The sequence below is a fragment of the Caloenas nicobarica genome, chromosome Z (assembly GCF_036013445.1).
Source record: "Caloenas nicobarica isolate bCalNic1 chromosome Z, bCalNic1.hap1, whole genome shotgun sequence".
Classification (NCBI taxonomy): domain Eukaryota; kingdom Metazoa; phylum Chordata; class Aves; order Columbiformes; family Columbidae; genus Caloenas; species Caloenas nicobarica.
The window spans coordinates 5,861,579-5,877,163 of NC_088284.1; the positions used below are offsets into that span (position 1 = coordinate 5,861,579).

Consider the following 15,585-nt stretch of genomic DNA (forward strand, 5'->3'; position numbering starts at 1 on the left):
AAGTGTGTGTGTGGGGTCCTGCCTGAGCTGCAGGTGGATGTCTGCTCCAGCACATACAGCACTTCTTCCTCCTGCCCCGCCTCGATTGACCCTGGTGCTTGTAGGGTTGTTTCTCTCACATATTCTTTCTCCTTTCTCCAGCTGCAGTTGCCATTTATACAGTTCCTCGCCCGCCCCTCCTTAAATGTGTTATCCCGGAGGCGCTACCACTGCTGCTGATGGGCTTGGCCTTGGCCAGTGCTGGGTCCATCTTAAGAGCTGATGGCATTGGCTCTATTGGACATGGAGGAAGCTTCTAGCGGCTTCTCAAAGAAGCCATCCCTGTACCCCCCTGCTAACAAAACCTTGCCGCGCAAACCCAATACACTTCAAAAGAATGTCTCTCTCCAAAATGCAATTATTCCCATCATCTACAACTTGGTAGGTATGGAAGCATTTTGGTTTTCTACTTCAAGCATCTACGTCCCATGTTCTACACAAGTAACCTATTCAATCTTTGCAGGGTATTTAGGCACAGAGGTTAAAATTCAAATATTGAATTAGTTGTTAGTTTCTCAGGAAAACAGCCAAGTGAAGGGAGAGCTGTCAGTTTACCACAAAATACAGCACTTCTGGCTAGCCCAGCCTTCCTGGAAATGACACTGAAGAGCTACACAAACTCCTTGTATCCATTTGGAGTCACGATTTAGTTTTCTTTAAGGGAATTGTACTAGAACATAAAATATTAAAGTTACTGAATCTCTGCTTTCATAGCTTATTAAAAACACTGCCCGTTTTAGAGGAAATCCACAGTTTGAATAAAAATTACACTGAATTGGTTTCCACTGGATACACAGGTTCCACAAAGTCTTTTGTGGAACTAAGCCAGATAACCCTTCACAATAAATCAGGTTATAAAAAAGCTAACATTTGCCTAATATGTAAGTGTAATGAAATCTAGACTAATGTTTATCCCATATTTTTAATGTCAACTCTGGCTGAAACATCAAATGGAGAAGAATGATTCAGGTTGGTGCAAAGACACAACGTTAGAATTATGGGACACAAGTTTGTTTCCACAATAAACAAAAATTTCTTGGTAATGAAGATATACCAGTCTATTGGCTTTACATCTTCAGCAGACTGGTTTTATATCTACCAACAGACTGTTTTTATAAAACCATCCGTGACACAGGATTCCAGACTAGATGGAACAATCTTCCATGATACAGTCGGTGTTGACTGTTTCACTTACTGGAAGTTTCATAAGGTGGGATCACTGGTCTCAGAAGAATGCTGAAATATCCCTTGGAAGGGTGCTAGAGAAGACTCTGAGCTACTGCACGGAAGATAATCAAGATTGATTCCCTATTTATGGGCACATAAATGTTACAAGATCTCAAAAGTATATTCTCCTATCTTAACTACACAGATTCGAGAAATTGCTCAAAATTCATAAAACAGTAGCAAGTATTTTCAGGTCATCAGCTACAAATATGTGACCATGAGTGACCGAAAATTTCATTACATGATGGGTATCGTTATTGAAAGATAAGGAGAGCCTTCTGGTTACCTTTTTTACAGTCTTGTCAGGTTCAAGAGCAATATCTGGAATGTTGGCATCCACCATGAGGGAAAACAAATTCAAAATCAAGTTGGAATACCTAAGCAGAAGAGTAAATTAGGTAAGACACTTTGCAAATGGTACAAAAGACATTTTGTAAACAAATACATTTAAGAACACACCATCATCTTAGTGTGAATTGGTAATGATTCAGAGGAGATGCATAACACTTTAGTTGAACATATTTATGTTAAAAATATAAGATATCTGATATTAGCAGTCAAAGTTTAACCTTCAAACCATCTCAGGATGCCAAAACTGACCAGACTGCTCTGATTTTGTTAAAATCTTTTAAAAATTGTCAGAACATTCATGCAGAGACACATCAAATATAATTTCAAATAGTGGGGGATTTAATGACATTTTTTACCTCTAGTAGGATAATCACATGCTAGAACATTGATTCAAACTTTTTTTTAAAAAGGATCTCAGTGATATAGCAGCATTATATAAAGCAATTCAAACAGCTGAAGTCTTCACAATTACAAAAAACAATTTTTCAAGTTGCTCTAAGGACTTTTGCCATAACAATTTCAGCGTAAGTGATTTAACTGGATCCAAGTATGCAGTTAGGCTGCTATAACATTGGTAGGCATACTGTATTTACGAAGTACACGACCTTTATAACCACTAAAAAGAAGACAGGACAGCGTAGAATTTTCAGTTTTAACGTGGTGTAAGAAGTACTTGTGAATCTTTTAAAGAACTCGATTTTGCCATTGCAGGAAATTAGCTGTAAGTTGATTTTTGAAAGGATAATTTTCAAGCTGCTCAACATAATCTACAATTTCCCTTCCTCTGTAAAGAGATCTAGGGCCCCTTTCAGAGACCAAGTATGTAACTGACTTCAAAATCTGAAATATCACTTTGTTAAGAGCACTAGGAGTTTCACAGATGATAGAAAATGAATTCTTAGCAGCAAAACTTGTTTATTAAAAAGCTGCTGAATATATAGAAGCTGACAACTGTGAGGACTACAAAGTATTTTAACTACACAAACGAGTGCTTCAGAGCCATATTTTACTAAGTAAATACTGCTCAATAAAAATCTCTCTGGAAAAGAATAATTCCAACAAAAACTCTTGATGCTTCATTGTGAAATGAAATTAGTACTGCCTAACACATTCCAATTTAAGTTTTAACTCTCTAAAACACAAAGATTTAAAATAAACTGTTTGAGCAGAAATCTTCAGTGTCTAATTTGTTTTAGCTGTTCTGTTTCAGTTTCCCAGGGGATGGAATCAAGAAAAACCACAAGAAAGATGACAGATATAAAAAGTTATGCTACCGTTTCATTTCAGATTCCAGTAACATATCCAGCAGTCAAGTTTCTTTGGTGCCAGGAGCAGTCACCACAGGTATTAAGGAAATTTTTTTCTACTTGCCTGAAACAAGCAACTCTCACTTGAAACACGCTTAAATCTTACAGCTACATTCTCTCAAGTCTCTTCCTAGGTCACTGGTAGCTTCCACTGGTAGTCCTCCCATTTAACTTACCCAAGAGTCCAGAGTTTCAAAGTCCCTTTTGCTCCTAAATGACACAGAGGACAAAAGCTTCTGAGCAGTACAGGTCACCGGGGATAATTAAGTGAAGGATGTTTGTAAAATGTCTGGGCATCAGTGCCAGATGCCAATTAAGAGTTGGTTCTGTTCCATACAAAGCGTTGGTTCTCAGTGCTTAGAGTAAAAGCGTAAGATCCTCTGAAGAACCTCATTCAACAAAAATCAAGACAAGGTAATTTTGGGACATTATGGGGTAGGAAGAGACAAAAATTAGGAAAGAGATGCTCACTATGCTATCTGCAGGTCTTTCTTCTGCCCCCTGCTGCCGTATTTCTCTAAATCATTAATAAACTAGATGGTGGTCTAAGGATGAAAAGAGCTTGTTACGTAAATCTGCTAGCTGCCTCTATGATTCTTGTCACAGTTCACAGATTTTTTAGAAAATTTGTTCAAAACCCAGGACTTGACAAGAGAGGTAAGAGCTTCCTACTTTACAGACAGTTGGCTGTCATCTTCCCTAGATGCGACATCCTTGGCAAATATGCCAAGATGCTCACAACGGGTCAACTGACAGCCCAAATTCAACCTAACACTAGACATTTTGCTGAAAAAAACAAAAATAAAACCAACAAGTTAGGAATCTAACCTGTAAAAATCAGACAAATACCTTTGGCGGGCAAGTCCTATCACTCATCTTTGACATCCGTGTCAACAAAGGCCTCTGGAATGGCTGACTGCCACCCATAGCCAGAACAAACTAGGACCTCAGTTGTTCTAGGTATAAAGAGCTTCAGTGAAGCACCCAAACCTGACTCTGAATCCTTCTCACATAAATGCATTCTTTGGTTTCCTCAAAGGCCCATACAAATTAATTTACAAAATAAATGAGCACTCAACTACACCAGAAGTTGATTAAACTTACAGTTTGAACATAAAGTGCTAAAAAGAAGGAGGTCTCGTAAAAATTTAGGAAAACCAACTCTAACCCTATGTAGAAGAGGCCTCAAATATACCAAGGAAGAAACACACATCAGACAAAAGTCAAAATTCTCACTGCCATCTTTTCTGGGAATATTAACTTTTGGTTTTAAGTGTTTAATATCTCATTAAAAGTATACTTGATCCAAAGCACTCCTTTATGTATTTTTTTCAACATTTACCAGCTCATTTGCATAAAGATGTCCTAAACCAAACAAATATTTAGGCTCTTGGCATTGCAGTATTTTTTTCAAATTTGAAGCCACAAACTTCCACCACAAAGGCAGGACAGGAGAGTTTTTTGCAGTTCCAAACTAAAGCCCTGTTTACCTGGTCTAACTTAAAAATTTAAAATGCGATCACCTTTTCTGCAGTATAAGTTGAGACCCCTTAGGACTCATCTCTTCTCAAGACTACATACACTCCCCAGTCACTGTCATGTCCCAGTTAGCTATAATAAACCATGGCATTTAGCTTTCCAAAAATATTTCCTCATAGTCAAGACTCAAGCAAAACTGACCTGATCTCATCCAGTTTTGCCTTTGCTCTTCCCCTCTGACCACCTAGCCCTAGCTTTTAGAAGACTGTCTAGGCCTTGTGTCGCCTAGGTACCACCTTTACAAAGAATGGGCACTTCCCAATGGACATCACAGCTTTCCACTTGTTGCCTACAGTTTCTTCATTCGGAACTACATGCCCTTCTCTGCCCACTATACCCTTGAGAACAAGATGGGGAAAAACACTCTGGTCAACCCAGCTGGATATTCCCATCCATAAAGAGCAAATATCTCAGCCCAAATTACAGCTTCTGTCTCCAGCTACTTCCCAATTCTGTGTCCCTACCTGTGTCCAGTAACTAAAGCTCAACATCAAACTTCTTACATGACTAACCGAGTGGAAATATTTACAATCTTAGACCTCACTCTGGGAGAAAACTTTCAGATGTTGATGAGGGATTCTTCTCTGCTTGGATCCTGCTGAGGACATGTAAACTGGGATTTCTCAGAGAAAGGAAATGCTGACATATAACAGGACTTGAACATCTTTAGGCTCAACGTGTATAATTAAGGTATAGAAGGCAGCTGCAGCCCAAGGGAGGATGCAAGTTCTGCTGCCAGCCACATTTTGCACAGCAGCACATTCAAAATGCAGAGGCTGCTCCTTCATTACAGCTCTGCTGACAGACACACACGAATGATCACCGTTTTTCAAAAAGTGGAAAGCATCTCTCCCACTGCCTGCAAAAAAACCACAACTCACAACAAAGAAAAGCACGCTAATGATTATATGCCAAACTGTTTCCAACCTAAAACAATGAACAAAACTATTTTTCCACTTATGTTTTAAATTGATTCTGTTTTTACTATGCAACACCCATTCCACCAGGAATCCTAAAAGACTGAGATACAGCTCTTGAAATACGTAGAGAACTGTCTGTGGCCCCAGGGAAATAAATAAGAATAACATACAAATTGACAGAGATGACAGAGTTTGCATTTTGTCTCAGCCATCAGAGAGGTTAAGATTTCACACTACTCAACCAGAAGAAGTATCTGTGAACAGCTTTGTGTTAACATGCAAAACTTTTAAAAATATGCCATTCCACTTGTGATTACTATTTTTTCAATAAGCAACTAATCTTAGTCATTTTTAGGTCTAGCTGCCTAAACTAATAGTTATAATACTACTATCCTATGCTATCTTTCTTGAAAGCCTTACAGATATTTACCCAGATCCATTTAAAAATAGTTTCCTATTAAACTGAACAAATATTGGAGAGACTATAATTACAACTACAATCCCAGACATTAAAAATAGAACCATCGTGATTTACGGTTTACTTTTATGCCAAAATTACTGCTATACTCCACACTTAATGATCTCTGTAGCAAATCATTACATAAATTAATGCAATGGATAATCCTTCACTGACAAAACAGACCTTTCCATTGAAACAGCTGGGTTTAAACGATAAAAAACAACTCAAGTATTTCACAAATAAGAAATGCAGTGTTACAAAACAGTTTTAAGCAAAATTTAGACCACTGAATATACATTAGGCCTCCTCATTGCTGTCTGAAGTCATGGCTATTGTTTGCTAACAGCATGCTGCTGTTTTTTGATGCTGCTGAATTCCTTTTAAACCATTAATAATTTCCGTTCATAAACAAACTCCTTACTCTTCTTCTAACAGAGAGAGAACTACATGTAGCATTTTTTTTTTAAATCACTGTCTACTTTTTGTACTACACATGCTTTTCACATATGCTTTTCATATTACTGGTTTTCTTCCACATATTTGGAGGTTTATTTTATGTGATCTTGATATCTAAGTGAAATCCTAAATCAATCACTTGGCTCAGAAAGTTGATGATAAGTGATATGGTCACTGCAAAAGAATGAAGTTGATTTCAAATCTAAAGGAGAGATCTGTTGGTCCGTAAATAAATACAGTCTAAAGAGGTTTTCAGCTGTCACAGTTCTGGATATCTACAGAAACACCTAAGATACTTGATTGTCACTACGAGGAGCTTAATTTTCTCCCACAGGTCCTGAACCCAACTAAACTTATGTATGGCATCTTCAAGCCAAAGAATTCAATCATCACTAATCTAAACTGGAGGAGGATAAAGCAGCAAATGACTCATAACTAAGAGCTAAAACGACAGTTTGCTAACTCATCATCAATAACCAGAGAAAAAGTTGCTTAAAGGCAAAAACATATCCAAAAAGCAAGATATAAATTAATACTCCAGGAGTAATGAAAAAAGTTATTTAGTTTATTAAACAAGCAAAATTAGGGACTTAAGTTGAAGGACAATTACACTCAAGCTGCCCACAACGCTGTGATGTTTTCATTGCTTTGTTTCATACAAATTCTTGTATCTACACTCAGACCCCAAAGCGGTTTTGAATTTTCAACAGAAATATCTTCTCTGATTCATTCATTCCTCTCCACCGCTGCTTAATGGTGGATCTAATAAATTTTACCAAGAAAACAGAATTGTTACCTGCGGAGATGGAGAAAGGCCGTGTAGCACTGCTTACGGAACTCCTGGTACTGTTCGCTCTGCGTGCCCCCCATGCCTTCCACCATCTCCTTATTCAGCTTCATTGGGGGAGGCAGAGGCTTAGGGTCCCGACCCAAAATATAACCAAAGTCAATATGAAACAGTTTACCTGTAGAAGGAAAGGCAAACATAATCACCTATGTCAACATTTCACATAGTATCAAATGTCGATACTAAACTTGGGAAAAAGAAAAGTCTATCAGTATAAACCATAAGGGTGAGGGGTCTTTGAGTCATGTTTTAAACTAAATGAGAATTTAAAGACAACAAGCGAAGCAAATTTCATCCTCTGAGCCTCTTACATTCTTGTAAGTCTAGATATTAATATAAAGGCCCTACACTTCTAATAGTTAGACACTGAAACCTTTAGACACTTATTTAGAATTTTGTATTCCTTATAAAAATGAGAGATTTTAGGCATCTGAGGAAACACAAGATAACAATTCAGGAAAGACCTTGAGACTGCAGACAAGTATGTTGTTTTTCAAGGCTAGAAAGATTATTCATAGGCAATTACATATAGTTCAAGATACACAGCTCTGGAGAAACATTTCTGATGTTTGAAGCGTCTCACGCCTGAAAGTCTAAATGCTGACATTAACACTCCTTCAGGAAGCAGGAAAAACCTCTGCTAGAAAGACTCCAAGTAGTTTTTCAACTCAAAAAAACAGTGTCCTAATACTCACTCTCCACTCCCTATTTAATTTATTTTAAAGTAGAAAAAGCAAGATATGGGCATTTACTGATTAGAAGAGGACGTTTCCAAGAATATGCAATACCGCAGCATGCACACACAAAATTAATTTATTCAAAATCTAAAAGCTGATGCTATTGTGTACTTTTAAGCTTTTTTTTTTTTCCTTAAATTTTATGAGGTTGATTACATTTTTCTACTGAACGACTGGTGTTCTAACATATGGAATAAAAGAGTTCCAGGCCTTGGAGAGTTCAAGGAAATGGCATCAAACATGGAAAGTTTCCCTGACTAGCAGGCAGGGCATGAGGGATTTGAAAGTCCATCGGAGTTCCTTTCAGCCTTGAGAGTGAAGTGATCTTTGATTAAGTGAAGCATGGACTTGTGGAGGCTAAAAATTGACACCTGGTGCTTGCAACAGCCAATAACATCTGACTGCAGCCAGAAAGGTTGATTTGTCCATCACTGCTAATGCATAGATTTTAGTACAGGAGAAAGTTCCCCCATAGCAGCACAGAAATTGTTTTATTTCACCAGAGGACTGTTGGGAAAAGCTACTAAAAACCTGCATGGAAGTCTGAAATCCTTAAACAAAATGTGGAAGGCAAAGTAAGTTAGGTGTAACTACTAATATAAGTCTGATGGCAATTATCTTTTAACAGGTAATAAAGCCTTAGAAATTATTCTGAACTTACCTGTTCCCACCTTTGGGAAGAGGGGAAAAATATCCAATCATTACATAAAAACCTCAAAGCTCTGAATTCCAACGTATTTTATGTAAAATGCAACTGCCACTATTATGTTAACATGGCTCATACAAATAAAGTACAATTTAGTGACTATCTTAACTGAAATTCCTATTTGAAATTGGAAGCAATAGGTTAAAAATTCCCCTGATGAAAGTGTGGAGATGGATGGATAGACGGACGGACAGATGGGGTAGTTTCCTGGCTTTCCCAGCAAATTCTGATACTACTGTCAATTTCTCTCCTTTGCTAACAGAGCACTGCTGTGGTGAAAAAAAAAATCTGAATGCCTAATTTATTGTCATATTTTTCATCAGCTACATGTCATAACATTTCTAAGACTTCACAAAAGTGGAAGGAAGTAGTATGAATCGTTAAGGACTAACTCAAGATACAGATTTTAAACTCAGTATGCAGCAACAGCTGAAGGTAAACTTTATCATCTTCCCAATAATAGATAGAGGCCCAGTTTGTGATAAACACTGTAATTTTTTCCCCTCACACCTCAAGCTGTCCATTCCTAAAATACACTCCATGCAAGCATATTATAAGAAAAAAAACGATGCAAGATGTTTTGTTAAATGAGAAATACTGTTTAAGATACCCATAAGAGAAAACATTTTAGCAGACCAACAGCTACAAGTTTATATTCTCTTCGGTAGACATCATGGAAATTGGAATTGCAGAGAGAAATCTAAACAACAACAGTATGCGTTACCTTTTTTGTTTTTAAAGGATGTTCCTCTATTGAAACAAGTAACATTTAAAAACATATTTAAGAATTCCACTGCTTTTTATGTGTTACAGAAGTTTGGAACAATAATGAATGTATGTATCAACGTATTTATCTAAGCACTGATATAGAAAGAGAGTCTGAATCCTATAGATTTTGCATTTTTATCACCTTCAAACCTGCCTTGGGATAGGTGGTTTTAACTGAAAAGTACTGAAAGTACAAACACATAGTGTTATCTTACACACGGAACTGTTCGATTTTTATTGTCTTACCTGGCAACCCTTTCTAACTGAGACTAAAGAATAAATCAGGTGTTAGCTGGTGCACTTCACATTGAAGACAGACCACAGCCCTACCTCTAAGAACTAAATGAGAAGACAGTCCAGTCCTTTTACGTATCTATAAATGATGCTAGAAGTAAACATGGTTTTCAAGTTCTGAGGCCTCAGTCTTTGACCTGCCCACAGATACTAATAACCTAATCTTATCCACATAACAATTTGCCCAACTGCTACAGAGCAATTTCAAGTGTTGAGTTCAGATCAAAGTGCCTGTATTTAGGCAACGTATAACGGGAACTTGGATTTACATGTAGGTCTCCTAAAGGTTATTGAAAGATTAAGCTGTCCAGTCACTAAGGTGAGAATTAGTCGCACACGTGAGGTGCTACTCTAGAATGCCATTTGAATGCCTCCTAAAATATCTACACATAGCCTGCAAATACGACAGGACCTTCATGAAACCTTTGTCTGTCTATAAAGCAACCATATCTGGTTGTTACATCAGTAGACAGATCCACAATCAAAACCAGAGAGTGGAATAAATGCAGAAGAAAGTATTTTCAAGGGAAGGCGTGACATAACTGAAATGTACTATAATAGCATAATGCATATTACATGAAAGTTAATTGAACAAGCTACATCTGGTATATCACAACCCAGGTTCACAACCACCCAGCTCTTCCTTCCAAGGCAACAAAGGGCATATTAGCTGGTAAGTCAGATACTGGCATTAATATATAAGCCAGCCCGTAATCCTACAAGGCAATGATGTTTCTTAAAGTGGGGTATTCAGCTGAAAAACAGAGTCTTGTTATTTACAAGTCACAGTAATATCTGCTGTTATAGATCTGGAAACAAAAAATTGAAACTCACAAGAATTGATAAAATATTTCACCTCCAGAAAACTTAGGAAGTTGAAAATTCTCAGAGAAAATAAATACTCCTGTAAGGCAACACTGACTACATAATGCAACCTAAGGCACATTTGTGAAACTGATGAAAGTATTCTTGTAATTGATAACAGTACTGATAGATGAGGATGTTTTGACTTAAGGATGCCTATATGTCTTTCCAAACAAACTTCTACAGCTGCCATCGAAGTATAATGGTAAAGCATTTAAAAAGCTGAACATCTAGATTTCTTGTTTAAGGCTACTTAAAAAACCAGTTACCCTATTTCTAGAACTAGAGGCATAAAAGAGCCATGCAGCAGAAATTATTTCACCTAGATAACAGACATTTTCATCCTATAGCACAAAAAACCCCATTTCTAACACTGAGTGAGAAACAATTTGTTTTTAAGAACTTCAGCATCTACTGCTTAATATTTAAATTGTACGATATCAATTATAAGCATAGACACCTGTATGTTAGAAGAAGATGCAAAATTCAATTGGAAAGAAGCAAACACAGATGTGGCTACATCCACCGAACTCATGGGTAGAGCTGAAAAAGGTAACCATATATATTGCCACATAAATAAAAGTATGTGAACCCACAGCTGGTACTCAGCGTTCTTTACTCTATTGGAAAAGCTTCAATTCATTAAATAAATATCATCAAGGATGCATATGAGGTCATATAATTTTCAAGAAAAGTACTTATAAGCTTCCATTATTCAAGAAAAGAATGAAGTTAGCTTTTTCCAAATTCAGTCTAAGGGATTTTCAGTAGCAAGAAACAAGCCTTCGTTGTACTCGGAACTTACAAATTTCTCCTGATCACTCAAAAACCCTCAGTAAATCTCAGTACATGACACAGCACAGCTAGGTAGCAGATGAAAACAATTTCAGACTCAGAAGGTACCATGGATGTGCACTGCCCTCTGCTGTACTGCATAAATTCTTCCACTGAGCAAACACGCATCGTACTCTTACTTTTTACCATAGACAGGTAAGATGCACTTACTCCAAACCACAAAAATATTACTAGTCTGAGTATGCAAGCAGTACCTGCTATGGCAAGATTTATAGCCATCGCCTGAGACAAATGATAATGACCTCTTGAGACATATTTTTAAATGCTGATTCAAAGCAATACCTGCTTCAGCCTTATCTGTAAACTAACAAACCTTCTATGTGGATGTGTCTCTTTTCTCCAAATAACATTTTTTTATTTACATGTTTCTCATTCAATAAACATTTCACTTTATAATAACATTTAACCGCAACTCCTAGTTCTTCATCATAGTGTAAGGAAGGTATTCTAAGCATCAGAACACCTATGGGAAGTTGTAGTTCAAAAGTAAGAAAACAAACAAAGCAAAACCAAACAAGAAGCTCAAAAAAAAAAATCCCATACAAGAATTTGCTGTACAGTGGTTTGGTTTCATCAAGAACACAAGATTCATAGGGAATAGGAAATGCTGAAGTGAATCTTGCTTCAACAGTTCTCAGGTGGCACTTCCTACTTTTGGGACATACCTTGTAAATCTGTAAGAAAATCATGCAGACCTGGAAAGCTCACAGAACTACTTTGTTTAAAAGTTAAATCAGAGACAAGAATTCACATGGATGTCTCAGTGAAGTCACCCCCATTATACCTAATTCCATGTGACTACTAATAATGCTTGTATAAACATCTACTGTATTTGGAACAGCATACATAAAAACCCTAGAATTATTTGACAACTATTAAAATACAACTGGCATCCTATTATTAGATCTTGAAATTGTTTTCTGATAGCATCTTACAAGAAAAAGCTATGAAACATAAATGTTACTAATCAATGAAAAAATAAATGGTTTGATAAAGAACTATTATGATATTTGTGGCTGGAGGTACTTTATAAATATTTTTTAATGCATCCTTTTTTTCAGCTTTGGACTAAGAGTTCTGAAAAACGACACAATTATGATTTAGTAAAGTTTAAGATAACAGTGAAATGTTTCTTGGTCTTAAGTAAAGACAGTTGAATTTTATGTTATACTATGCCCATCCTACTTTCAAGAAAGCTAGCATCACTCAAGAAAACTCCTGTGTTTAAAAAGAAATAACATACAGGTCCAGCTTTAAATTGTAAAAAATATGCGAGGGTAGAGCACAGGATTGTAAAATAAGCCAACTGAAAACTATACAAAAATCCCAGTGTTTATAAACGTATCTGTTGAGCTGAAGTTAGACTTCCATTACCTACAGAAGCATAAATGATTCCTAAAATGACATCAATACCATGTATCAGATACACATTATATATCACATCTTGCCTACTGATATGTTTAGACAGCAATTAATCCACTTGCTTTCTTATTCTTCAACTGCCACTTCACACTACTAATATACAACTAATTAAACTTTGATTCACTGGATCAAATATTACCTTAGACAAGACAACATAACTTTACATTTAAACATATATTCTAATCCACAGGGTGTTTTAAAAAGAAGGACACAATTTCAAAGCAGTGTATTTCACAATATCTCATGAATGACTGAGGCCAGGGCCTGTTTGTGTGCTGGGAGAGGCATCCAGCAGGAATAATTTGGAACTCCATGACCCACCCTTTCAAGCGGGGAGAGTTTCATTCATGGGCAGTTCGTGGTTGCAGCGATATAATGATTTCAAACTGGTTCCATCTTTTTGTAACACCCTGTACAATACCCAGTGTGTTATACTCAAAAGAAAAATGAAGCAAAACAGTACCAACACATTAGAAATTAAACAACAACTGTTATAAAACTATAGTGCTAAACAGAATTACCTGTTTTTGTTAGCAGAAGATTATCCAGGTGTCTATCTCCCACTCCAAGAATATACGTAATTACACAATAACCAGCTGTAACAAGTAAATTATAAACATCAGTTTAAGTACATTGGAGAGTAACAAGTTCCACTCTATTAACAACAAAAGACATTAACTTAGTTCTTGTTCACAAATAATAAATATACCATAGAGACTAGGGCAGGGGTAGTGCCGGTGAAGAATAATCATGATTGTCAGCACTATGAAGAACATTTGGAGTAGTAAATTAAAACTCTGAAGTTTATTCAGTACTGCCTAGATCCTCATTTATTTCTACACAATTACATGCCTAACACTAAAAGCCTGAATTCATGCAATACTGGGATTAAGTTACTTCAAAGGAAGATTAAGTATTTTGAGTAAAATGAATGGATGCATTCTAAACTTGACATTAAGACAACTGTAAACAGGCGTTAGACATTGATATTAATCTGAACATGTATGTCAGCAGTAAGCCAAGCAATGGTAAATAAATTAGAACTAATGTGAACTGTTTTAATTCTTACTGTCACCCACTAACCAGAACAGTTTGAAGCAGTTCTAAAGACTGTGGATCAGAAAGACAAGGGGAAAACAGAAGATACTGTGGAGCAACAACTGAATTACTTTTGTTTTAAATAGAATAAAGTTGCTTTTAATTTAATAGATAGCAAATGTGACATTTTAAGATTGCCATCTGTTTACTGAACAAGAAATACCACTTTTTCTTGTCATCCAAATGGAGCAAGAAGTTGAATGTTTTAAAAGCAAATTAAAATTTTCTACCTCAAATCCAGATGATTTATTACTGTATAAATGCTTTACATCTCCCTGAATTATAGACCCTAACTCACGATGTGGAGAGGCAGAGGTAAGGTTATTGCTAGAAAGCAAGGAGTATTTAAGGAGAGAGGAGGAGGGCTGAGGAGAGGAATTGTGTATCACATGGCAGACTCAAAACTATTCTTTTCACAGGGAATCTGACAGCAAGTACATGCAGAGTTCTCCATCTGCAGTCATCTGAACAGATACACATTAATACCTCATCTACCTTGTGCTTTATACTTCAGATATTAAGTTGCAGGACTGTAACTTACCACAGCTCTTAACGTACGTGTCCATTACCTCTGCACTTATTCCATGAGGACCAGTCTCACTAGGTGCATGTTTTCTGAAGAAGTTCTGCAGGGGAAGTCAACAACATATTTAGTTATTCTACATGATCTGAACTAGGATCTTTAGAACTGGTAGAAAAAAAAAAAAAGATTTAAGTCAAGACCACAAATGGCTGTTATTACAATCTGTTACACTAACAACCACTCCCAAAAACTCCAGTAAGATCTAATTCACTGTTATATTGCTTTATTTATTTTCTGTCCTGATCACATTCTCATACTCAAGAGGAACAGATTTCAAGTTGAAAATGAAAAGAAGTTTTCTTTATTAACAACTTCAGAAAATTAACAATGCATTGAGAAGTTACTAACTAATGAGTGAAAATACTTCCACAGGAAACTCATTAGGCCAGGTCAACAAATACTAATACAGGACTAACAGTCCAGATTGATAACTACATTTGGGACATACGCTCTTAGAAGGTTTTCCAGGCCTAAGCACAAGTTTCTGCCACTAAGCAAACATAAAACTTAGCAACACTGTTAAGAAGAGCTTTGTAGGCATCTGGATGGCATATAAGTGACTACGATCATAATAAAAAAGCGAAAGGAATCTTAAAAAGAGAAGAAGGTACTGAATGAAGGTACCTGAAGGCTATTTAAGAAAGTTTCACTTAAAAAGCTGTCCTGTTGTAACATGTATCAGAATTTTAAGGCTTGGAGACAGCTTTAATTATCTCTAAAGGCCTTGTTCCTCTGTGAGTAAAGATATGTTTGAAAAGCTGACAGAGTAGAAAGATTTTGGTAAATGAAATATGTAAGTGAATTGTGGACGGAAATTTTTAAGAGGTTAACAGGGTACTAGACAGCTACTTTCAGTGCTCAAAAATTTTCCATGAAGTATGTAAAAAAAAAAAACCCCGAACTATGAACTGTATTTTCAAGACTGTTGGTAGAAGGTAAGTAACACTCAAACATCAAAACACCTTTCCTGTCCTGCAGATCTGCATTATCAGCCAGTGTGAGATTAGTTGCTTTAAATCTGTTCAGAAGTGAAGCATTTAAAAATCTTTATATACAGTGCCCAACTTTATTAAAACAGCTGTGACACCCAAAAGGAACAGAAAGAAAAAATG

General features: G+C 36.5%; 1 protein-coding gene across 3 annotated transcripts in view; it reads right to left on the reverse strand.

The window, feature by feature from the left end:
* The window catches only part of PIK3C3 (phosphatidylinositol 3-kinase catalytic subunit type 3), a 72,688-nt gene that overhangs the window by 20,730 nt on the left and 36,373 nt on the right, over window positions 1-15,585 (reverse strand). For all 3 annotated transcript variants that reach the window (XM_065656532.1, XM_065656529.1, XM_065656530.1), the window contains 4 exons: window positions 14,432-14,516; window positions 13,314-13,388; window positions 7,096-7,264; window positions 1,553-1,643 (listed from right to left, as the gene is read on the reverse strand). In XM_065656532.1, the coding sequence (XP_065512604.1) occupies window positions 1,553-1,643; window positions 7,096-7,264; window positions 13,314-13,388; window positions 14,432-14,516 (420 nt within the window). The remainder of the gene's footprint in view (window positions 1-1,552; window positions 1,644-7,095; window positions 7,265-13,313; window positions 13,389-14,431; window positions 14,517-15,585) is intronic.